At 41.6% G+C, this 25215-nt stretch overlaps 2 protein-coding genes across 7 annotated transcripts; one reads left to right on the top strand and one right to left on the bottom strand.

The window, feature by feature from the left end:
* Positions 1-1674: 1674 nt before the first annotated feature.
* Positions 1675-23608, top strand: tpm4a (tropomyosin 4a). 5 transcript variants are annotated; one of them, XM_040053021.1, is made up of 9 exons: positions 1675-2008; positions 4658-4783; positions 18561-18694; positions 18830-18947; positions 19056-19126; positions 19238-19313; positions 20337-20399; positions 20636-20705; positions 21573-22293. In XM_040053021.1, the coding sequence occupies exons 1-9, from the start codon at positions 1895-1897 to the stop codon at positions 21653-21655; spliced, it is 855 nt and encodes a 284-aa protein (XP_039908955.1). In that variant the 5' UTR covers positions 1675-1894; the 3' UTR covers positions 21656-22293. The 5 variants fall into 5 exon arrangements, with proteins under 5 accessions (XP_039908955.1, XP_039908953.1, XP_039908956.1 ...); XM_040053019.1 differs by lacking the exon at positions 21573-22293 and adding an exon at positions 22414-23608 and having other exon boundaries at positions 1678-2008; XM_040053022.1 differs by lacking the exons at positions 1675-2008; positions 4658-4783; positions 21573-22293 and adding exons at positions 10466-11073; positions 20888-21423 and having other exon boundaries at positions 20636-20792.
* On the bottom strand, positions 22960-25158 carry LOC120747278 (40S ribosomal protein S27-like). Of its 2 annotated transcripts, none has more exons than XM_040053037.1 (4): positions 25025-25158; positions 24215-24323; positions 24016-24126; positions 22960-23923 (listed from the first exon to the last, which is right to left on the bottom strand). In XM_040053037.1, the coding sequence occupies exons 1-4, from the start codon at positions 25028-25030 to the stop codon at positions 23895-23897; spliced, it is 255 nt and encodes an 84-aa protein (XP_039908971.1). In that variant the 5' UTR covers positions 25031-25158; the 3' UTR covers positions 22960-23894. The 2 variants fall into 2 exon arrangements, with proteins under 2 accessions (XP_039908971.1, XP_039908970.1); XM_040053036.1 differs by lacking the exon at positions 25025-25158 and adding an exon at positions 24449-24895.
* Positions 25159-25215: the final 57 nt, after the last annotated feature.

The raw sequence follows: 25215 nt of genomic DNA on the forward strand, positions 1-25215 counted from the left end.
TGATATTTTACAAAGAGCACCTTTAAAATCAAACAAATCTGTCCCTCAAATCTTTCCAGTTCTTTGTACATTCCCTCATGTCCATTCTGATGAAATAAAGGCATGAATAACAATTTCCAATTAACAGCGTGGTACGAAGGAACTCACCTTGGCAACTTGAAAGTGATAAAAGCAAGAGTGAGTCAACATGAGCCTCCAAGGGGAAGGCTGACTCAAATATTAAGCCATGACAGATAGAAGATTTTGCAAAAGTGTCAAGGAGGACCTAGAGTTTCCATTACCACAAATCTGTTGAGGGCACAAGCACTACCTTCTCTTTATTAAGTTGGAGAAAATTGTCAAATATCTGATTTTTGATACAGTCCAAGCGCCTATGGAAGATCTATAACTTAGAAAACAAAATATATAGTGCTGAAAAGAGAGCAGATGTAACAGAAACAGTAAAGGCCCAAAAGAGGACCCGAACTTACAAGCAGCCACAGAAAAGGATCGTTCAGACAAATATGAAGAAAATAATTAAAAACAAATCTACAGAATACATGAAAATAAAGCTTTTATTGGTGTAACGAGTCTTAGTGAACCACTAGTTTAACATTAGCCAACTAATCCTGGGTAATATATGCGCATGTGTCCATGCAAATACAAACTCATGCAGGTCTTTTCTCTTCAGGGCCATCCATCTTTCTGCATATTTCTCTCTCTGTGTAGGCGAATGTGGACACTGGTCTCCATTCTTTGCACAATCTCTCAGTCTGATTTCGTCCCTCAGTCATCAAACTGAAGTATCAGGTACACAGAATGCAGAGCTCAAGTTTCAGAAAGCATGCTGTAATCCATCGTCACGCAGATGATCACACTTGAAGAAGTGCAGCAGGGAAATTATCATAGAGTTATAAAACCAAAACAGCTTTATGATACTCTGACAAAGGCAACATGTGAAGGCTGAATCATCAAACTACCCTGTACTACTGTGGCACAAACTAATCTCTGAAAAAAGTATCTTTGCATCTGTCTTCCATACGAGTTTCCTTCATGTCTCCTTTCAGACCACATCAATGCCTCTATTCTGTTTTAGTCTTCTTGACACAGTAATGAATTGGGAAAAGCCAACACCTTCACTTTAAATGGCTTAAAAGTCACAATAGAGCGATCACATCATGGAAACTTCCTTTCTATAGTCTCCTTTCTACCTGTCTCCTTCTACTTTGCCCGTCTATCTCTGTTTGTCTTATATACGCACTCTCTAAGGCTTTGAGTGCGAGATGCTGTGTGCCAGCAGGACTTGTAGCCATTGACAGGGGGTTAAATGTGGAAACAGGACCTGCACGTCTGATCTCCGTCTCTTTGTGAAAACATAGCAACCCAAATAAGGAGATCGGCCACGGCTGAAGAGCGGAGCAGTCAGACCATTCCTGAGAGCGAGCTTGGATGGGTGGCTTGATAGGGTGGAGTGTGTGTCTAAAAGAGTGATAGCCAGGGAGTAAGGATGGAGTGGACGCAGAGTGGTGAGTGGCTGAATGAAGAGAGGAATGGACAGAGAGTGAGAGGATGGAGAAAAGTGATGGATGTAGGGAGGGAGGGGGAAACATGGGAGGAGGATGGCGATAGGGGTGGTGAGTGGAGACTGGAGGCAGGTTCTGTTGAAGTTTAAATAACCATCCTTATAGGGCTTGACTCTCCATCTCTGTTCACAGCTCTTTCTGTCTCCTTCCATCTGTCTCTCCTTTTCTGTCTCTGCCTCTCTTGCTTTCTCGCTTTCTCTGCAGCTTTGTTCAGCTCGAGCTTTCTCCTGCACTGCAAGCAAGGCTGAATCTCCTACATCTCAGTGAGAGCCCAAACTTTTAACGGTGCGTTTGAACATCTCAGAGGGAGAAAATCCAGCCGAGCAGCCACCATGGAGGCCATCAAGAAGAAGATGCAAATGCTGAAACTGGACAAGGAGAATGCCATCGACCGGGCCGAGCAGGCAGAGACAGACAAGAAGGCGGCAGAGGACAAATGCAAGCAGGTGGGAAAGACAGAGCAAGAAAGAGATGGATCACAAGGGATTCCAGCGCATATAGAAAACATTTTAGATATTTTTTTTAGGGATATTGATCTGATTTTGGAAATACGCAACTAGAACTGTATATTAAGCAAAAATGTATAGATTAAGTTTATAGTTTACTTATAGATTTACTGATTAGTTGCAACTTCTGAAGCGAAATTTATTTCAAAACAGTTTTTCATGAAAAAAGAAATGTCCACACCCAGTAAATGTGCTTTTCTCTGAAGACTTTTCTTTCTATCCAGTTCTTAAACTAATCACGACATTCAAACCATACCAGACATACCTACAAGGACACGGTGTGTAAACAGTTCTTACATTTATTTATTCTACATTCTTCACAGTTAATTTACTGGTTTACTTTGCTGGGAAATATTTTAGGAAGTAGTTTAACTTTTTTTTCTTTTTCTTTTCTGAGGAATGCCTCATAGTACAGATGATCCAACCACAGGTCCAGGAAAGTTTGGAAGTTATTAAATTGCTGACTTTGGATCAAATGAGGTGCAAATCGTTGCTTTCAGTTTCCACTCGTTACTTTTTTATTCTTTAAACAAAGCTGTACTAAAGGAGATCTGCAGGAAAACAGTAGTTTGAACTTCTCTTCACTTGAACTGGTCAGCACCACTGGTACACAAGTGACGAGACCACCCAGGACCAGGATTTGGTCTTTGGGGAAAGAAAACAAGTCCACCTCAACCGCTTTATAGAGAGGACCTATTTAAAAGAACAGCCATTATGGAGACTGTGTGACCCTTAATAAGCATGCAAATGGACATGCATAGACACACAAATGGAGGATTAGACACACGTGCATGCGTGCACACACACACACACACACACAACTTATGGTTCCAGGCGTCTGTGTGTTCTCGCTGATAACAGCTGTATTTTTAGAGCCCAGAAGAGAACAGCAGTGTGGGACACAGCAGGGTTATCAGATGTACTTCATGGACTCAGAGGGAAACACTGATTAGGGGGAACAGCTAACCCTGAGAGAGAGAGAGAGAGAGAGAGAAGAAAAGGGAGAAAGAGAAAAGAGATTAGACCGCATACCAGAGTTCTTGTCATGAGAGGGTGATGCCATTTAAATAAATGTTCTCCAAACATCATAAACACAGTTCTGCTTGCAAATTAGCCACCGCAGCTTTATCAGTTGCTTAACTTGGTTTCCTTTCAACCATCATTTTGCTCAGCAGTTGTTAACTCGATAAAAGTTTCATCATTATATCTTTGCAAAGGTTCATTCATCTGTGAGAATAAATATGATGGTCTCAGTGCTCAGATGAATGCAAATAGAATAGAATAGAATAGAATAGAATAGAATAGAAGAACCGACCATACCAGACTCCATCAGAATAGAATAGAAAAGACTACACCAGAATAGAATAGAATAGAATAGACGAACCGACCACACCAGACTCCATCAGAATAGAATAGAATAGAAGAACCGACCATACCAGACTCCATCAGAATAGAATAGAATAGAAGAACCGACCATACCAGACTCCATCAGAATAGAATAGAAAAGACTACACCAGAATAGAATAGAATAGAAAAGAATAGAATAGAATAGAAGAACCGACCACACCAGACTCCATCACCATAGAATAGAATAGAAAAGACTACACCAGAATAGAATAGAAAAGAATAGAATAGAAGAACCGACCATACCAGACTCCATCAGAATACAATAGAATAGAATAGAAGAACCGACCACACCAGACTCCATCAGAATACAATAGAAAAGACTACACCAGAATAGAATAGAATAGAATAGAATAGAAGAACCGACCATACCAGACTCCATCAGAATAGAATAGAATAGAATAGAAGAACCGACCACACCAGACTCCATCAGAATAGAATAGAAAAGACTACACCAGAATAGAATAGAATAGAAAAGAATAGAATAGAAGAACCGACCACACCAGACTCCATCACCATAGAATAGAATAGAAAAGAATAGAATAGAAGAACCGACCACACCAGACTCCATCACCATAGAATAGAATAGAAAAGAATAGAATAGAAGAACCGACCACACCAGACTCCATCACCATAGAATAGAATAGAAAAGACTACACCAGAATAGAATAGAATAGAAAAGAATAGAATAGAAGAACCGACCATACCAGACTCCATCAGAATACAATAGAATAGAATAGAAGAACCGACCACACCAGACTCCATCAGAATACAATAGAAAAGACTACACCAGAATAGAATAGAAAAGAATAGAATAGAAGAACCGACCATACCAGACTCCATCAGAATAGAATAGAATAGAATAGAATACCAAATCACCGAACAGAACAGAAACTAGAATAGACCAGACCAGAATGGAATAGAACAGAACACAAGAGAACATAACAGACCAGACCACACTATACTAGAATAGAATTGAATCGAATCAAATCGAATCTAAGAACAGAAAAAAACAGAGACTAGAATGGACCAGGCCAGACCAGAATAGAATCCAATCCAATACAACACCAGGCCAGACTACACTACACTAGAATAGAGTAGAATAGAATAGAGGTTCATCTAAGGTTTTCATGCTAAACTGAGTTAAAATGAAAAAAACAGCACTAACAGTATCCTTTGTTTTAGCTGGAGGAGGAGTTACTGGATCTGCAGAAGAAGATGAAGCAGACAGAGGATGAACTGGACAAATTCTCTGAGGGCCTGAAAGATGCTCAGGAGAAACTGGAACTGTCTGAGAAGAAAGCTGCAGATGTGAGTGAACGGCACGCACACACACAGGAGGGTTCGGTGTCACTTCATTTTCAGGACACTTTACTCAAAGTTAAACTAGAAATCAAACTGCCAAATAACCATGATCATTACAGTCACTGAATCCTTGAATCCCGTAAAGAAGAACAAAGGATGTTAATACTTGTTTCATCTGACTCTGGCATGCACACATTACTGTGGCACTACTGAAAACTAGGGACCATTCTTCCACAGCTGGACTCTTTCTAAGCCGGCACCAGCTGTGGCTTTGCTTTGATCCTCGGTGAACGATTTGGAGCACTTCAGAGACAGTTACATTCCTGTGCAGCCACTCCTGAAAGATGAGCACACGGTTAAACTATAATCCCTTCACCCAAACACACACACACACACACACACACACACTGTAAGCCTCATCATGACATATGTTCTGACATTTACAGTTACACAAACATGAGGAGGGACATTTACAACAAATTGCATGCAGATGTTGCAATCATGATAGCAAAGGGACAAACATGCAAAAAATATAAGAGTTTTTCATTTTGTGCCACTTCACATGTTCTAATACAATTTACTAAAGGTGATAACTAAAATTAAAACAAACAACACAAAACAGTTTATATGCCTAAATTCACTTTTGGCACTTTAAGGATTTTTAAATATTTTAAGTATTTATGATGCTTTTGGACTTTAATTAAATAAATTATGTAGCATTTAAAAGTCAGTTTGATACATGGATGTGCAAGTTATGGGCACATCTAGGACACAAGGGGAGATAATTAGTCAATAACCTGCCTCTTGTAAGCTCACTGCATTGCACTTACAAGAGACAGGGAACAAGACGACCACTCACTCGCTGTGAATGCAGCACTATTACTTGGGCTGTTCTTACATCAGTGGAAATCAGTGCAGTCCCACATCAAACAGACTTTGTTCTAACGACTTAGCAGGTTTAATAGCATTTCATGTCCAAGCTGACTAATTTGAACATTTGGAAGCTATTATGTTTTTTTAATTCTTCGTTAAGAAGCACACTGCCTACATATCCAACAATGCATTTCAACCTCTAGCTGTAGCTTCAGGTAGCTTAACCCACAAACTTCAGGCATGACTAAGGAGGCGGTGAAAGAAGTCTGATAAGCTTTTTTTTATTTCTAACTTCACACCACCAAATTACTTTATTGTCAAACTCGCAGTCTTGCGGTCAGAGCCAAATGATGGAGACACAGCTGGACCAAAAGCTGTAAACAGACTTCCCCTTTAACTAAACTCAAACTTGCAATGGCAACATTTTTTGGCTCTGGAGTATTTACTTTTTCTCATGTAAAGATGTAAATAAATGTAACCACCACTGAGAAATCCTATATGGATCTTGTTTGTGGACAGAAACAGTTAATTGAGTAAATGTAGCAGAACATTGGAATTGGCAGTTCTCCTGAGCCTAATCAGCTGCAATCTGGGAAAGGCGGTCATATTTTAGATTGGCATCACCACAAACCACATGGTTGTATATCTGTCAGTGGTGATTCATGCAGCACAGCTGTGTGTTTGCTTGCTTGTGTCCGTTACTGTGTGTTAATATGGGTGGAAGGGGGAATCACATATATCACAAACATACAATACTGTTTACAGTATACCTGTTTATCAGTTAAATGGCATTTTAATAAAAAGTAGGGGAAAGCAGTACCACAGCATTACGAAGCAAAGTGAGCACAGAGAGAGAAGAGTCATGCACAAACCTCCCCCACCTTCCACTAAGATGTGGTATTGTTTTAGTCTCATGGAGGATATCCCAGGGAAATGTGATGTTGCACTAAACACAAAGAGAAGGGAAGTGCCTGCTATATAGACATAGACCTAGGGGCTGAGACATGCTGGTTTATCCTCACGCAGCGATTAAATAAACTCAGGATGGTTCTGAGAAGCCTCACATATAAACTGGGTCAAGTGGGCCCCTTGAAAACCCAGAGCATGACCTGTAGCTATCACTCTTGGGTGTCCTATAGTGTTTGGAAAGAGAACTCAAGCGGTGCGAGTTGTGTTAAAAAATAGATGTCCACTATGGCATTTTTTTTAGATTTACCACAGAGTACAGAGTGACATCAAATTATGAAGTCTGCTCTGCTCCACTTCCATGAATTCCCCTCCACATGTCACTTATTAGAGGAAGCAGTCAAGTCATTACGCATCTGAATTCACACCGACCAAAATTGGAAACCTGAAAACGACTGGGAAAACAGAGCAATGAGCCAGCAGCTCCTGCAAGCAAACCGTTTATGATTCATGAAAAAGGGCACCAGAGCAGACGCGCTGATATTTAGGTCATCACTGTTTATTGCTAGCTCAAGCCACCAGACGAAGAGTCTATCCTTATAGATCTAAGTACTTAAACACAGTGCAGTGAAAAGTAAAGTTAGCGCATGTGGTCTTGGTACAGGCATTGATTACACCAATCACAGCAGCAACAGTCACAGTTTTAGGGCAAAGCTGGTCAGCCGGGCGGAGAGAGCAGAGAACAGGCAGGGGGGGGCTCTGGTATGTGAGGAATGTAGCTAAGGCAAACAGAAAGGCCCACACTCCTGTGTCTAATGAAATCAATGCTTCCAGCTTTTCTGGTGCAAGGGCCAAATCAGAGAGAGAGCAGCTCAATCAACACATGAGACTGACTGTGAGACATGTTCTTCTTGTTGAGAACAGCAGGACTGAATCTGAGATGAGCCTCGGCTGAAATCTGCTGGCCTACTTGCCCGTCCGCCCGACATATTCAAGCTCCCAGGCTGATCGTGTGAATAGGAGCCGATGAGGGGTAAACACAGGCAGGGCAAGCAGTGAAACATGAAAAATGAAGAATAAATTTGATTTACACCCACACAATGCACATCATCAGTCAGCAGGGAAGTGGTTCATGTATTCTGTATCTGCTCTCTGCTTCAAGACAAACACTAACACATTTCTACTTAGAGAGTTGCGGGTTTACTGAGAGGTCAGAAGTTGGAATTATATATATATATATATATATATATATATGTGTGTGTGTGTGTGTGTGGGCTATGTTTAGACGTTGCTGCTAGTTGAACTTCCTCCCATCATTAATGTAAGGGCAGTGCTGAGTTATCAGCTAAGGCTTGGCTATCAATTTCTGTCCATAAACTGTTCTGTACAATCTAGATATCAGCTAATTAATGGTAACTAAGTAATAAAATACTGTAAGCACAAGTAAGCTGTAATATAATACACCAAATGGCACCAACAGCATAAACACAGTGGAGGGGTCGAGCTCAGTGACTGCAGTTAGTGAATGTGAGGCCAACCAGAGATATCAGCTAGAGATGCCTGTGTCTGGATACATGTCTATCAAAGAAGTTACACCCCTAACTCCAGTACCCATGAGGATGTTAAAAAAAGACTAGACTCCCATGAGTTGATATTAGATGGGGAAATCTTCTTTTTTTGCATGAGGCTGTAAACATGTTTCTTAATGCTCTGAAAGCTCGGTATTTGAACATGGAGTCTTGTTTTTGGAACCAGCAGCACTTTTTTGCACTCCTACATTAGCTACCCCCTTTTTTGCTTTTTGGCTTGTGGTTTAGGTTACTGGTTAGTGTGGGTGTCAACCCAAGATAACTGACTACATCTGGAGGGTGCCGGGGCCACATATGGCCACATTCTTTAAGCAGCATACAAGTAATCACGTGTCCTCAGCAAAAACAGTGTGTGTACTCCTTTGGGCACCGGTGGTGTCTTATTCGACATATGAATGAAAGATAATCTAGAGTCACTCATCATTGGCTGTTTTAAATGGTCCTGCAAAAGGCTACTCTCTGACGTCTAATAGAAAAATTCTGGTCTTTGCCCACTGAAATAATCTAGGTGTTTATTGTCATATTGAGCAGGGGCGTGACATTCTATTACACAAGTGGTCACTTGAGACCAGATGCTGTAAATAAAAGATGGATATAGCCATCGTGACCTTACCCGTTGGTTTGTGCAGACCTGGTGAGAAGTCTCACCATTTTTTCCCTTTTTTTAGAGCTTGAAGTGACCGTATATGGACGAGAAGATCTAGAGATAGGTTATCAGCTAACAGTAGCAACCTGGGTTAGCTGCGTGTATCTGTAGACTGCCATATTATTTGTCTGATTACTGCATTAAAATTGCTGAAAAAAACACACCAACATCTCAAATATGGCCGAGAGGTCTATTTCAGAGACCTCCTCATATTAGGTAAGATCGGATTTAGCAGATAGTATAGCAACCTAGCTGGCACATGTTTGCTCAGTGTGACCATGGGCCTAGTTGTGCATCACTTTAGTTAATTAAAATGGGTCACAAAAGGAAAAAACAAACAAACAAAAAAACCCCGCGTTAGTATCTGGCTTTAAACATGCTTATTTCTGCAGTGAAGTTTAGTATTTGAACATTTGAGCCAATTAAATTTACCTGCTTTTAGCAAGCCTCAAGTTGCCATTTAAGGTATTGCCGTTTTTGGTACTTTTCTGCTAGCTTCACCTCTAGAGGTTGCCCCTTGCTCTACATCAGGGTAGGCAACTCCAGGCCTCGAGTGCCGGTGTCCTGCAGGTTTTAGATGTGTCCTTGATCCAACACAGCTGATTCAAATTGCTAAATTACCTCCTCAAAATCTCATGAAGTCCTCCAGAGGCCTGGTAACGAACTAATCATTTGATTCAGGTGTGCTGACCCAGGGTGATATCTAAAACCTGCAGGACACCAGCACTCGAGGCCTGGAGTTGTCTACCCCTGCTCTATATTCATGTAAAGAATAATAAGGATACTTGCACAGTCTGAGCCCAACTAACCCTAGCATGCCATTTTGAAATATGCATGTGCCATCAGAGAAGAAAAAAAAATCAATTGATAGAAAGTCCGGGTCATTCAGTGTATTCAGGTAGTCAGGTGACCTCAGTTTTTGGGGGGCATGTTAACTGAACCTGGATCCGGTCAGGTAAAGCTGCCTCGGATCATTAGTGTTGCCCCCACAGGCTTGTACAGTAGATGCATCACTTTATCTGCCTGATCCACTGATCATTCTGGAAGAAGACAAATCTGGACTCATCAGACCACGTGACCTTTGTCCTATCTTTATGCCCCATAGCAAACACAAGCCTTTTTTTTTTTCATTGAGCCTCACTGATAAGTGTTTCTTCCTCACTAGTTTTAATCATTCTCCTTAGCTGTATTCTGTGCTTGATGCAGGCCAGTTGTTTGACCCCTCTGAAATGGAGCAACAGCTTCTCTGTGACCACGTGGTCGTTTAAGGTTAAATAACCTGTTGCCATCCAAAACACATTAATCGCTGCTGCTTAGATTTGGATTTCCACCATGAAGTTAGAACAGTATATGCAGAGTGGCACTTTAACCAGTAGTCCACGATGACAGAATGAAATATAATTGTGTGGGGGGTTTTTAAAAGAGGAAATACTCAAATTATTCACACTTCACTGGAGGCAGTACAAACTCAGGGGAAATTTAACTGTCACATCAAGTTTGTGTGAGACAATTAAACAATGGACACTGCGCCTTCACAATGACTGAAAGTAATTCATCCTGGCTCTCCTTTTTCTTTTCAAAGTCTCGCAGCAGTGCTCACATCAGTCACAGGGATCAGCTTTTTACACACACTCGCTCACTCTCAAGCCCCGCCCTCCTCGGCGTCATCGACCCAATCACTCACTCTCCTCCTCCGCCACAGTCTGGCGCTCTTCTCACCGCGCAGCTTATTCTGTATGCTCCTCAAACTCTAACTGAAGCTGAGTCCGGACCAAAACGGCTACCTACATTCCCGAGGACCACTTTCTGCGCCGCTCATGAACTTTTCATTCCTACAATCCAGAAGAAACACTCGGGGAACACCTGGACACTCACGCTTCCTAGTTATATAACTTTTTGCTGCACTTGAGTGACTCCTTTACATTCCTCATACTTTATCTCCGGACTCACGCCTATTTTTCTCGTTTTTCCTTTCTTTTTTTTTTTTTTTTAAATCAACGAACAAAAGTCTTATTTTTCTGTTACTCAACTACTCTGAATAGACCAAATAAGCAGGAATCAGTGGCCTCGTTTTTGCACAACATATACAAAGTCATAACTGTTTTATTTTTTTACGTTTAGTCTTAAGTTAAGTAAGGAAACAGTAAACAATGGCAGGTGTGAACTCTCTGGATGCTGTGAAGAGAAAGATTCAGTGTTTGCAGCAGCAGGCCGACGACGCAGAAGATCGGGCTCAGGTCCTACAGAGAGAGCTGGACAGTGAACGGGAGCTCCGGGAAAAAGTGAGACAATCAACTCCTCTATTGTTCTAGCTTTTTCTATTGTCGCCATTTCACATGTATTATAATCATTAAACACGGACTGAATTGTTCGTATTCGCCTCTAAAAAGTCTTATTAGTCTCATGTCATTGATTCACTGGTGGCGGGCGTGAATGTGCCACAATGCAAGGCGTTGGTCTGCAACGAAAAAAAAGTTTGGATTCCTACAGCTCTTCGCGCATGCTCCGTGTGACTTGAAGGCCGCTGTGAAACTACAGTGATTAGACCACGTAGACAGCGTTGAAGTGATTGTGCAAATTGTGGCGAATCTATTAGCCTGACCAGTTTATTTCTTTTAAAGTCAAATAATTCTTGTGTTATCATAATTATCACAATTATCATAATTGTGACTATATTTTCAGTCAGATTCCATTTGGTTTGCGGGTTAATGGGACAATGTTTTGATGGAATTTCAATGGAATTCACTTTTTAACGCTCTGATTTGCTCAAAGGCACTTCGGCAAGGGTGGCTGTTTTCCCTCGGCAGCTGTCTGGTTGAAGGGCTGACCCTCGGGCCTCCACAGATGATCGGAAAATACAGGGCACAGTTAAAGAGTGCCTCCTCTGTTATTAGGGACACAAAGGAGTAGCTCTAAAAATGTTGCTGTTTTCAGCTAGAAGCAAAAGATCAGCTGCTTCATTGATCAGTCAATCAACAGTCAGTAACAGTTGAGATCACCTTTAAGTTTTTTATTATAAAACTGTAAATTGGTGAAGTTGAACAATGAAACAACTGAAAGCTGTTTTCCACACCTCTTTACTTTAAACTGTAAAGTTTGGGTTATTTGCTCAGCTTGGGCTGAAATTAGTCATTGCTAAAGTTCCACAAATTGAGCGTCTTTAACCATCGCCTTCAATGTGTCAGATGTGACTCATATATTGAGTAATTGGCGGGTCTGTCACCTGCCTGTCTCTTGACTGTGCCCACATCCGAGTTTTATGGCTTCACATGCAGAAAAGGTAGCGGCTGGAGGGGAGAGAGAGAAAAACGCTTAGTAGCAGCACAGTTAGGCAACAGTTTTTGACTCGTTTCACGTGCTGCTTTATGGAACACGGTGCCATACTTTTTGCATAGGAGTTATTTTAATGATAGGACAATGAGAAAGACTTCAGGAGAGTGGGAGGGGAAGGTGTGGCAGTAAAGATATGGCAGCTGAACTGATGAAAGGAGTTGGGCCTGCTGCAAGGCAAAGCCCTTTGTTACAGGATGGCTATTAGGTAACAGGCCACCTTTTTAATTTGACCATTGGGCGTGTGGGTAATTATTTTGGTATGGACTCGCATACCGGCATCGGTTTAAGAAGTTTGACTTCATAGTTGGCTTGTTTGTGTTGGCGTTTGTGGTTGTTCAGTGGGTGCTTTGTGTACTTTACAAGTGTTTCTGTTCAATGTTTGTGCAAACTGCAGCATGAACTTCAAAACACTGACACAGGAATGGTAACTGAATGAATGAATGATATGGGGATGCCCCGTATAGCTACATCTGCTGTCAGGGTGCATGTGTGGTCTCGCATCAATGAAGAGCTGAAAGGGTTGTGTTTTTTTTTAAGAAATTAATTGTTAGAAAATTTTTTATTGCATATGAGACAGACTGGTTGGTCAGTTTGGTCCAGCATTTCAAAACTGATGAACCAGTAATCTGTTACCAGTGTTTTTATGGTGTCGTTCATTATCAGCTTACATACCAGCGTCCCGTTTGGGAGGTTTCAGAGGTGGACTTATAGTTGTTGACCAGTACTTATAAGTATGTCTTGTATAGTGTGTTTACACTGAAATGGGAGGGTGTGGTTAAACTCTTATCTTCAGAGTGGATGCTGCATTTAAAAAAAAAAAAATTTCATTCCTGTCAGGATTAACGTGCACAAGCAGTTCGATGTCACACATGTCCCTCCATTCAAAGTCGAACACAGGGGTGCAACTGTGTGGCGAGGCTGGTGTGGTCCCATGTGTGAATAATTAGGACAACCTGGAGTTATTCCTTGGCACAGAAAATCCTTCTGAGTGCGGGGAGATCAAAACAAGAACCTTGCCGCGTGTAATGAATCATTCTTTAAAAATGTGTGAGGGGGTACAAAAACGTTGGCTACGTCTCTCGCTGATAAAGAAAATTGCTTCATGTTATTGTGGTTTTGACGCTTCTGGGGATGTTTCTTAACCTCTCTGTAATGATTTAAGGTTGTAGTCAAAGGCTTGTGATGCTTTTTGTTTATAGCCACTGTTTCTCTACATGAATTCGTTCAGTTTTCGCAGCAGAGTCGGGTCAGAGGTGATCGTTTTGACTGTGTTCGGAGTCCTGTAAAGAGCACAGATGAAGCGGATTAGTTGTTTTTGGAACATGGAAGCAAATTTGAGTGCTTCTCCTTCTGTCAGACACTTAATAATGACACGATTAGTTTAAACAATCAGTCATGACGGGGGAAAAAAATATCTGCTTCCTTTTCTGAAATTGAGGCTGTTGTGAAGACAACTTACAGTTGCCATGGTGAGCATCAGTGTTTCACCACACGCAAGTTGAAATACAGAAATAAATATAAAAAGGGAAGTGGAATTCTTACTGAGGAATCCCCACGCACGCCCTCCCTCCGACTGACCCTCCCAGGATGTCGGCTGCCGACCCTGGTCCAGCACTTCCTGCGCTTCTACTCCCAACACTTCCTGTCCCCTGGCTCCAGCCCTGATCAACAGGAAGATTACTGTGTGCAGTGAAGTTGGTGTTTCTACATTGATGTGCCACTTTATCTTTAGTGTCCTGTTATGTTCTTATAGTTACTAACACTATTCTCTCCATGTAGAGCAGAAGTCTGCAGTCTTTTTTTGCACTACAACATTTAATTAGACACACTGAAGTTGCTTCCTACGCTTATGGCAACTGTATTTGTTTACTTGCATCTCATATCGAGAGTAAATTGCAGGAAGCCATTCAAAAAAATGCTTATCGTGAAAAACGACGTCCCCACACTCATCTGCTGAGCTAAAGGTGTTCGTTTGTTGCTTTGTGCGGTCAGCTAAGGCTTTCTGCTGGGCCTCTAGGAGTCTCCAGCAGATTCTGTGGAAAGAATTACTTCCTGATTTCACTGTTTTCTTTGGACTTTCTCCCTGGGAATAGCTCAACTTTCCAAATATAACTGCCACATGTTGATACTTTTTGGCAGTCGCTGGCATCCTGGGGAACACTCCCATGTAAGTGGCTTGTGGCTTTGCTGATTATGCAGGCCAAGGCTGAGGGTTCTCATTCAAACGAGGAGTGGGTTATATTTGTTCGGTTAGTCCTAGCACAGGCGAATTTGCTGTAATGTCGTTAAATAGCATGTATACAGCACCAAGTTGTGTTTGAACTGCTTTTAGAGTCCATGAAAGTGAGTCACTTCAGCGAGTCCGTTTGCTTGTGAATGCAGAGTGGAAATGGTAACCTGAAGGAAACTCTGATTACCGGGATTCATATTTGACCTGCAGGTAAAAATCACCCTGTTAATATTTATCTGGAAAGTTAGATTGTATCAACGCTGGAAAAATTTGGTTTTTCTTATGGTTTGCGGATTCCTGGTGGTGCGGTTCACAAATGGGTTGCAATCAGCCTCTGGTTAGGATTAGACACACTGAGCTGAAGACTCAGACCAGAGTCGAGATCCTCCTAAAAGTCTGAGTACATGCTTTTAAATGGCGACAAATTGTTTAGCGCTGAAGGAGCTCATTGTGATGCTTGTCTGAATGTTTAACAACCGTCTTTTACATACTTCATGACAGACTGGCTTATACTTTATGCAGCTTTCTTTGCATGCCAGATCTTTGTGGGAAATGATTACACACTTTCTTTCTGTCACGAACCAACACAGAGTAACTTTAAGAGCAGCAGGCAGTCAGGAATAACTTGCACTGAACCCCAACAGCATTGTGCCGCTCATTAGCCCACTGCCCTGAAATCAGCCAGTAATTAGATTCCTCTTTCACTTGTCCTTGATGCTGTCTCTAAGATATGTAATACACTCAGGTATTTCTTAAGTCACTCCCAGCAGTCTGCAGCCTCACTTCGAGTGCTCTAACTTCAACTAAGACAGATGAATCACTCCATGCCATCAGTAGTACCGTAGTCTGTGCCACTTACTAATGCAGTGTCTGTTAAAAAGGTAGCTTAATGTCTTGGAACATCTTGCACTGCTTTCTTGCTGCACAATGAAATGAAACTATGGCAGTCAGTCAGTGTAATCTGCTGAAATCAGCCCATCTAAGCTCACTAATTAACACTATTTATTGGCTGGGAATGATGGCAGTTAGGCTCTTTAAATCCGCAGCTTATCCATAGTCTCCACTGTAGCTGGGAACTATTTTGTCAGCCCAAAGTTTTGTGTTTTGAGACTGTTAACAGTGGTTTTTATTTTTATTTTTTTTTAAATCTCACACTAGAATTTAGTTCCCGAAATGTTGAGCTAAAGCTTTAGGAATCTTGTGGCTCTAATAGCCACACAGCCTGTTGGTTGCACTGAGTAGTAAAGCTCCATTCCTGACTTAGAAAGCTGGTGACATATTAACTTACGGTGACAACAGAGCAGCTACTTGTGTCCCAGTATCTTTTAAAGTCTGCGTGGTTGTTGCCTCAGTCTTCCTGATACTCCACCACAAACATTCTCCATAGTTTGTTTTACCATATAAGGCAGGGTGCGTCCCTGGCAGCCAAAGAATGAAAAGTGGGTGCTAAAGGAAGGGGCATGGCCAGAGAGACAGACGGAGCAGTGAAAGAAAGAACAATCAAAGGGAGGAAATGAAAGGATGTTGGGCAGCGTACTTCCTGTCACCTTTTTTCAAGATCCTCATTTGCTATATGATGAGTAGTGAAAGCTCGTCGTTAACCTTACTTCTTGTTTCTTGGCATTTCTGGTAACATTGTTTTGACATCGTGTTCGCACAAAGGCTCTGAATACTTTTCAGTCAGCTTTTGCTGCTGGGCTTGTGGCTGCACCGGCCAAGGTTAAATGATTTTCTAAAGCTGCAGAAGAGTCTGTGGCTAAAACTGTGCATTCAGGATTTACAGGAAAGGCTCTTCTTTGTTCACAGCTCAGTCAATTAGAAGCATGAGATAACCTGTAAATGCATTCATTTTTTTTTCCTTTTAAACCTGACACAAGGGTGTCTCTGTCTGTATGGGGCTCCCCCACTCCCTGCCTTTTTTGCTATGAGCAGATGGCAGATAAGGCACCAGGTTGCACACATTTCTGTCACTGCCACCATACCGGTGTTAGCTGAGGTTTTTATGTTTGTCTGTTTTGATACTTGAACGCAGTTTACTGGGTAGGAGACTGGATAGCTGGTAATTATGTGTGTGTGTGTGTGTGTGTGTTTGAGAGAGGCAGAGATTGGTGCAATAAGAGTGTCTGTTTGCATGTTTGCAGAGCGTGTGCGTGTCTGGAAGCACATTACAGCAGCTGGTGCGCTAACGTAGCTGACCTAAAACAGATGAATAGCATGTTTGTTTGCGTGCTGGACATTGCTCCATTCAGGACACAGGAAGTACCAATATCTGTTATTTCAGGTTGCAGTTGAATACTAGGTAACGTTTCTGGGCAGCCAGATGTGGCGTCGATGGATGCAGACCTGTGCGAGCGACACTGCTGATGAGATTTCAAGATGTACTGAGCGATTTATGATTTTTCATTCATTCTGTGTCCGGTTCGGTTTTCAACGTCTGTCAAGTGCCGGCGGTTTTGAGACACGTCAGCGATAGTTGGGCAGACATTTCCTGTCTCGTATGGGTGGCCTCCCCTGTGAGCTTTCTGTGCAGCAGGGGAGGACCTGGGAGAGGATGAAGAAGAGGGTGGGGAAAAAAAAACACACACAGACGACCGGCGGAGGGAGTGGCGGGTCACCAGGCCAAGATTAGATTAGATGGATGCAAGATGGAGAAAATACTAAAAATGAGAACGAAGCCTGTGCCATCATGCTTGGATTTCCTGAACATATCGAGTCTATGAGAGAATGGAAGTCTCAGTATATTTAAGCTCTGTTTTTTCTTTTCTTTGCATTGGTCCTTCTTATCAGTAATCTCATTTTCTATTTGTGACTTTCAGTCACCAGTTTCTGCGCAGAATGACTCCTCTGCCTGTAAGCTGAATGGTGGCGACACTGATGGTTGATCAGAGCGATTGCTGGACTGAAAAACTGGCTAATGAGTCACTGACCTACTAACTGCTGCCCTCATCAGAGCAGAGAATACAGCCTGCGAGGTGGTAAACATAATAAACTTGTGTGAGTACTCCGGGTTTCAGTGAATGGTTCAGCAACTTATCGGTCTGGTTGTGAACTTTCATTTTAACAGCAGGTTCTTTGTGTTATGCTAAGACTGAGCTCAGTTTTTACTTTGAATGCAACTCCCAAGGAGATGATTGTTGGATAAACTCCCCGACCAACAGAGGAAATTCTTGTGTAGTTGTCTGTTTGCTTTCTTTTTTCCTCTTTCTGGCTTTTTGTTTATCGAGGGCAGACGAGAAGAAGCCCATTCGTTCTCCCTTCTTTGCCCAGTTGTGGCTTGAGCATCACCGGAAATTGAGTTTGTCTAAATGTTTCGCTCAGACGTCCTGCTGCATCTTAAGGAATTACACTTTCCAGCCAGATGCAGCATGTTCTCATTAAAGACGGTTAGAGTTGGGCCCTGCTTTTATGGACGAATCTCCCAACGACCTCCAGCTGCCTCCATTTCACATTTTAACCGTCACATTTTGATTTGAGAAACCCGAGTGACCCCAGAGAGCACACAGCGTAGATTACACTGTCTCCCCCTCACTCACTCACTCACTCACTCGCAGCCTTTGTTTGGATTCACTTTGTTAGTGAGGATTAGGATATGAATGATAAGGGTGAATATTTCCCTGTCGTCATAGCACCATGATTATATTCAGGTGGCTGTATTTAAATATTTTTATCAGAGTTCTGGGTAGGCATTGTACTGTGTGACTGTATAGCTGCTCTTCCATTGACAGCTTTCAAAAAAAGTGTTTCATGTGGTGAAATATGCAACACTTGAGTTCATTTTTGGACTTTTGTTCATAATAGATGTGGTTTGGTTTTAAAGTGATGCATCGATTTGTTGGATGAGGAACTAAGTTCAAAAAAAGACAGAGATTCAACCTCCTGATAACAGTAGTTGTTAGGGAAGTGTAGACAGGACATCACCATATCCTGTCCACACAGGCCTTGCTTAAATCTACAAGATGTTAATTTTTATTCCCTTTTACTTTTAAAATTACGTCCTTCTGGTTGGTTTGGACATTCACTGATTTTTGTTGCAGCAATTGCTGAAAACAGGGTGACAAGTTCTTTCCCCCGACTTCTGTCATTGTGTCATTTCCGTCTCTTCCTGTTTTATGGTGGAGGACGACAGACAACTTCGGGTGACTTAAAGTTGAATAAATGCATGACTAAAGTTCTTCCTATTTTTTTTTTTTTTTTTTTCCTTTGCAGGCAGAGGGTGAGGTAGCAGCTCTTAACCGTAGGATCCAGCTGGTGGAGGAGGAGCTGGACCGTGCCCAGGAGAGACTGGCCACAGCGCTGCAGAAACTGGAGGAGGCAGAGAAGGCTGCAGATGAGAGCGAGAGGTCAGTTTCTTATTCGCATTAGACACAAGTGGAGGAAAAAGTCTGCCTTGCGCGGGAGAACATGTGTTATCTAGTTCACCTGACTTTCACAAAAGAAAGTCTGTCTTCTCCTCACGCTGTGTCCTGTCATCCCAGAGGAATGAAGGTGATTGAGAACCGAGCGATGAAGGATGAGGAGAAGATGGAGATTCAGGAGATGCAGCTGAAGGAGGCCAAACACATCGCAGAGGAGGCCGACCGCAAATACGAGGAGGTGATTCTGACAGTGACGGCTTAAGTGCAAGAGAGAAATTCCCTTATTCAGATCGTTAATAGCCTCTTAGTGTTTTGAGTTTAAAATATTTTTCTTTTTCTGTCTCAGGTGGCTCGTAAACTGGTGATCTTGGAGGGCGAGCTGGAGAGAGCTGAGGAGAGGGCCGAGCTCTCAGAATGGTAAATGCAATAAGCGCACAAATGTATAAATCCGTTGACTCACATACAGATGCATGGTCTCTTGTGCGGCTCTCAGATTAAAACAAAGTATGCGTGGGATTCTCCTTACAGTAAAGCCAGTGACCTAGAGGAGGAGCTGAAAAATGTGACCAACAACCTGAAGTCCTTAGAAGCCCAGTCTGAGAAGGTACAAGACGAAATGCATAGAAATGCATTGACACTTTAAGAAGTAATAATTCTGCTTTGGCTTTCTGGAGATTGGTGATGTTTTTCCAAACAAGAATCTTCCAAATATAGAAAAAAAAATCTGATTTTATCCAGTAAAGGAGGAAAAAAAGGTTTCCTGTCAAAATGCATCAATGTGATTTGTGAAAATCTAATAATATGACAAAACAAACTAAAACTTTAGGCAGTTGCTTTCATTGTCTTTCACAAACACAAACAGAAAAACTAAATATATATACTGAACACCAAGTCTGGCACCATGCACACACGAATCCTATCATTAGGGCTTTACTCATGGCTCGGTGCACCGTAATTTGGGTGAGCTGTCCTCAGAGAGAGAGAGAGAGAGAGACCACATGGCAAAGGACTGTTTCATACTACCTCCATTATAACTGTGTATCATCAGGCCCTCCTTAAAACCATTTATTTTACCCTCAAGCTATTATATAAGGGAGCTCGGCACCTGAACTCCTTTGATATGCAGCTGTTTAAATATATGTTTGCACACCAACTTATCTACCGCATGACAAATTAGCCACTGAGGCTTTTTTTTTTCTTTTTCATATGTGTATGAGTGGTGTTACTGGCTACGTAAGGTGTTTCAGGTGTGTATATAAGCAGCCAGTAGAAACCTGCCGCACTCAGAAATGTGTCTGCTTCATTCCCGCCTGTGCACAGGCATGCAGTGCAACGGCATGCCAGGTTTACCTCATGCCAGGTTTACCTCATGACAACTTTTCTTTAGCAAATATGGCATGGCTTGTCTTTGAAACCGACCTGCAGTGGTTAGCGTAACAGCAGAACTTGTTCCCAGGACAGGCCAACACCTTTCCTGTTACGTGCCAGCGAGGGAGTGGCGCCATGAGCTCTCAAAGCAATAATAATCCTGGGATGGTGTCGTTTTGTGCTCCCATTGTGTGCACGTTTGCTGCTGAAAGCTAAGTGTGAGCTAATGCTGTTTCTTTGCCTCTCCGTCTGTCACCAGTACTCAGAAAAAGAAGACAAGTACGAAGAGGAGATCAAAGTTCTGACTGACAAACTGAAGGAGGTGAGATGATGGTGTTTTCACAGAATTAAGAATAAAATTATAATAGTGAGAATAATCCAGTCATTCAGAGACATTTGTAGCATTTTCCCCCCCCCATCACTAAAATGTTAAACGTGACATTTCCATAAGCTTAGCAAGGCTGGCTGAAAAGCTCTTCTGTTGCAGTCTTTCATGATGGATGTGTTTGTTGGCGCTCATCAGTTTGTTTTGACATGCTTTGTCTGAATTCCTCCCAGGCTGAAACCCGTGCAGAGTTTGCCGAGAGGACAGTTGCCAAACTGGAAAAGAGCATCGATGACCTGGAAGGTACGAGAGTCACATTCATATTGAGGTTTTTGGGGGATTTGCAGCATCTGTGGCCCAAAATCTTTTTCTTTTTTAACAGAACATGTAAATGGTAAATGGCCTGTATTTATATAGCGCTTTACTAGTCCCTAAGGACCCCAAAGCGCTTTACATATCCAGTCATCCACCCATTCACACAAATGTAGCCCAAATCATTTTGTCTGCTAGCTTTAAGTGAACCTGCAAAGATGCGTTCAGTTTCATTAAATGGTGATTTATTTGCTGATGAACTACGAGCACATCTTCATACACAGTTGCAAAATCACTTACCTGAGTTTTGGCCTGAGTTCTAGAAGAGGTGTCCTATTTCAGCATCACTGGAATTTTTTTTTCCTGTGGAAAAGAGGATTTTCCACAGGAACTAAATGTATGGAAACTATTTCACTAAGACAGGCTAATAAAAGACCCTTGTTACTGAAGGACAAGTATTCCATGTCAGCCACGAAGCTGCAGCGGCAGCAAAGAGGACAGAATGTACTCATATTTTTTTTTTAGGTCAGGATCGTTCAGTTGTTGAACCACAGGCAGCTGAGTTCATGGATTTATTGGATCAGTTTTATGAGACTTTCACAAAAGTCTTAAATGCTCAAAGCTCCCCCAGCAACAAAAAAGCAAACGTGAAGAGCTTTGAGCATAATTAGGTATTCATCATTCTTTCTTCCAAGCATTTCTGCATCTTTAAAAAGGCTGACCTATTTTTTTGTCTCTTCCTTTCTCCCTCTGCTCTTTGCCTCCATCTGTCTCTCGCTCTCGTCCTGCTTTCGGCTTGCTTGTGTCGCTGCTGTCGTTGGCACCTGCCTCTGCTTCTTGTCGACCTCTGGCGTCCAGATGAATTGTATGCTCAGAAGCTGAAGTACAAGGCCATTAGCGAGGAGCTGGACCATGCCCTCAATGACATGACATCTCTGTAGAGACATGTTTCGCTCTTTCTCTCTGTCTGCTGTGCCTCTAAATGTTCATCTCCTCTGATCGTATGTGCCTCTGCTCATCTTACTATGCAAAACATAATTCATTAAAGCTCGTTTTCTTTCCTAGTTTGCAGCTTTTGTCTGTTGTTTTTTGTTTGTTTGTTGCCAGTGTGTAAGGAAATTATGAACTGTTTGATGCAAAGTCTCAGCTAACTATATAGGTTATTATGATTTTCTTATTAGGTTATTAACAGTGTATTTTATGATTAGTTGTTACTCTACGCGTTCATCTGAATATCAGTTTTACAAAGGTGAGCATTTCTGGTTTTAGTGTGGATTAATAGTTTGCAGTCACCTGGGTTTTAATCTACACGCTTTGGTAGTTTCTGATTTGTATGTCCATAAAGTATGCATAGATCTTAATGCCATTTCCACAAGGTGGGATATACGAATGACTTCACTGTGCAGCAAACGAGTCCTTTAAAAAGTCCATCCTGTATGATCCCACTAACAGTCTCCCAGCAGTTTATGCATGAAAGGTACTCTGTAGTGGTTGATTTTTATTTTTTGCATGTGGCACAACTTAACCAAACCAGTTATGCAAAACATCTGCCCAGTAACACCGACCTTTGTGCAGCCTTTAAAAAAAGGGGTGCTGTGTGACAAACCTCACGAAGAGATTACAGTGGCATGAAATGAGCGAGCACTGCTAACTGGTGATTGAGGGTTCACCGTGTCATATTTCTTCTTCTTCTCCCCAGAGAAACTATCACATGCCAAAGAGGAGAATCTGGGCATGCACCAAGTCCTGGACCAGACCCTGCAGGAGCTGAACAGCTTATAAACACACACAGAGGAAGCTGGAGAGGATGAGGTCGTCATTAACATTCCATTAAACGTTCGACTCCATTCCGCCTTTCGAGCTGTAAAATCTTTATTCCCCACCTAAAGGGGGATTAACTTAATGCTTGTCCCCTTTTTTTTTTTTTTTTTTTTTTTTTTTTTATTATATAAAGATTTTTTGAATCCACTGCTACTTTATTTTTTTTTTAACCTACAGATGTTCTTGTAGAAATTCGTTTTTGACCACTTACAAAGAACTGGCACTAAATTTGTCCAAAGAAACCTCAGATTTGGTCACTCAACCACTTAAACAGACTTAATTTTACACATTATGTGCACATACATTACACTTCTGATTATTTTTAATACATAGGCTACATATGGCATAGGGGTTTGCTCAGTCTTGTGTGGCTTTTAAGCGCCACCTAGTGGTAATTTGAAGTTAGTCAACATTTTTTTTTTCTTATTATTATTCCATTTTATCTCCAGTGGCTGCAAATTAACAGATATTTGACAGATCTGTGCTCGTCTCAGTCTCTTTTTGTGTTAGAACAGCACAACAGTCACGTGAACAGATGACCTGATAACAAGGCTCGGTGATTCAGACTTCTTTACATTTAATTGTAACGTAATGCCTCTTTGGCCAAGGTGTTGAACCTGATGCGGACGTTCTGAACACTTAAATGCTTGACCTGACCACTGATACCTAATGCATCATTACCAACAATATGCCATTGTGTAGCCAATATTTACAATATGAGTGAGCTAAACCCCAAACCACTGGAAGCTCAGTCAAGTTTTATCAACCATGGAAACTTATTGTATATAGTAGAATAATGTTAGGTAATGTGAGAAGTTGTATTTTTTTTTTCCTTGGGTTTTGTTTCATTTACACCACTCCTTTTTGCCAGAGGAACTCTCAAAACCAAAGAACACACACAACACAGACAATTCATGAAATGTTTTTATTTTTTTTTTTGTGATGGTCATCGTGGTTTCATCTCATGTCAGAGCCACTGAGAGTGCCTCACATTTGGTTGAGACTGTTATGAAATACTTCATTCACCCACCCCCACCCCACCCATGTCAACCTATTAAAATGTTTTACAGAAATCATGACTTGTCTGAATTTTTTTGCAAATTTGATTGTTGCATTTTACTCATGCAGAAGAAGTAATGACAATGTCTTTACAGGAAAGTGCTTCATTATGTCAATCTGCTTTGGAGTGTACATGCATTCAGATGATTCTGTCTCATTCAGCCCCACACGGGGGTAAAATCGTACTCATTTAGATAAATAGAGGCAATTTCTCTATTTGCTGAGGATTTGCAACATGGCATCGCTCAGCCTCGATTATCCTTGGGCATTTCTGCTGCATGGTTCCAGGTTCGTTACTGTTCATGTCTGTTTCTTTCTGAAGGCGCAGCCTAGAGGGAGAAATGTCAAACATTTCAGTAACGTCTTGCAAGCAAATTAGGAGAATCTTATTCAAAGCTACTGTTTTTGGCATTGTACTTACCTGCTGTCAGTCTGCATTTCCCCCCTCGTGGTCTACAAAGGATTATAGAGCAGCCTGCACAGGGCACCACTGTCTGGGCATGGCTGAAGATGGTGGTGATCCTGTAACACCCTGATGAGCATTTGCAGATCAATTAGAGCTTGCCACACATAACTAAAAATAAATCCTAAAACTTTGCACCATGAGCCAAAATTCCTACCCATGCATTTAACATCCATGAAGTAAGAGTTTGGATTCTGCACCAGCCTCTTCTTCTTATGCTGCCTCCTCTCCTCGGCAAAACTTTGGTGCATCAGATCCTTAGCCAGCTGCAAGAAAAGGCAGAGCATTTTTTTTTTTTTTTTTTTTTTTTAAAAACATGAACTATTCAATTGTTCTGCTACTGACAGGATGGGGTTAATGGAGGGATAAGAATATGAAAATGATTATTTACAAGATCATGGTAAAACTGCTGTGATGTATGGTTTGGAGACAGCACTAACAAAACGACAGGAGGCATAGCTGACAGGAATTTGTACAGCTCAGGTTAACTGGTTTGGAAATTAGAGAAGAGGCTGGATATTGGATATACTGGATAAAGGTGACAGTGGAAGATGATGGGGATAGGGTGAGATGAAGACAGATGATCCGCTGAGGTGAAAGAAGAAGACAGGATTGTCTTAAGAGATGTACCGCAATATGTTTTATAGCCGTATGCCCCCTACAGTCTGAAGAATGAATTGCTAGTTAGAGGAGCAACATGTCCAGACAAGCCCAAGCATCATTCGTACAGTACAAGAACAATGGGCAGATAACAGTATATAACATGTTGCTACAAGTTCAATATTACAAGAGTTAAAAAAATATTACTCACTTTATTGCTACTCTTTTTAAAATTCAGTACAATGTTGTATTTCTTAGTTCACAAAATACTATTAAAGCATCTTTCTGTCAGTCAGAACTGTTCTACTTTCTAAAATTTCTAACAAAAACAGTCAAATCTAAAAATTATAATAAGATTTTCACTTACAGACATTTTTGCTCAGATCGTCCGGTTTTCTCGTCAAATGTAAATAAATGATATAGCAAACTAAGCCCGCTATGCTCGTCACTAAATCCACCTGTAGTTTGGTGTAGGTCTGAGTTATAAGAATCGAGTAGGCGGAGTCTTCGTGTAAGGGAGGGGCCTAAGTAGGTCCGTGCTGAATGCACAATACGTGT

Source organism: Simochromis diagramma, unplaced genomic scaffold (assembly GCF_900408965.1).
Source record: "Simochromis diagramma unplaced genomic scaffold, fSimDia1.1 OVJJ01000419.1, whole genome shotgun sequence".
NCBI lineage: Eukaryota > Metazoa > Chordata > Actinopteri > Cichliformes > Cichlidae > Simochromis > Simochromis diagramma.

Excerpts from the sequence above, each read along its gene's own strand:
- tpm4a (XM_040053021.1), top strand. The coding sequence starts at position 1,895 with ATGGAGGCCATCAAGAAGAAGATGCAAATGCTGAAACTGGACAAGGAG. Across the intron at positions 2,009-4,657 it reads CAGAGGACAAATGCAAGCAG|CTGGAGGAGGAGTTACTGGA; the intron begins GTGGGAAAGACA and ends CCTTTGTTTTAG. Across the intron at positions 18,948-19,055 it reads CCGACCGCAAATACGAGGAG|GTGGCTCGTAAACTGGTGAT; the intron begins GTGATTCTGACA and ends TTTCTGTCTCAG.
- LOC120747278 (XM_040053036.1), bottom strand. The coding sequence starts at position 24,514 with ATGCCTCCTGTCGTTTTGTTAGTGCTGTCTCCAAACCATACATCACAG. Across the intron at positions 24,324-24,448 it reads AGCAGTTTTACCATGATCTT|CTGGCTAAGGATCTGATGCA; the intron begins GTAAATAATCAT and ends CTTTTCTTGCAG. Across the intron at positions 24,127-24,214 it reads CATGGATGTTAAATGCATGG|GGTGTTACAGGATCACCACC; the intron begins GTAGGAATTTTG and ends AATGCTCATCAG.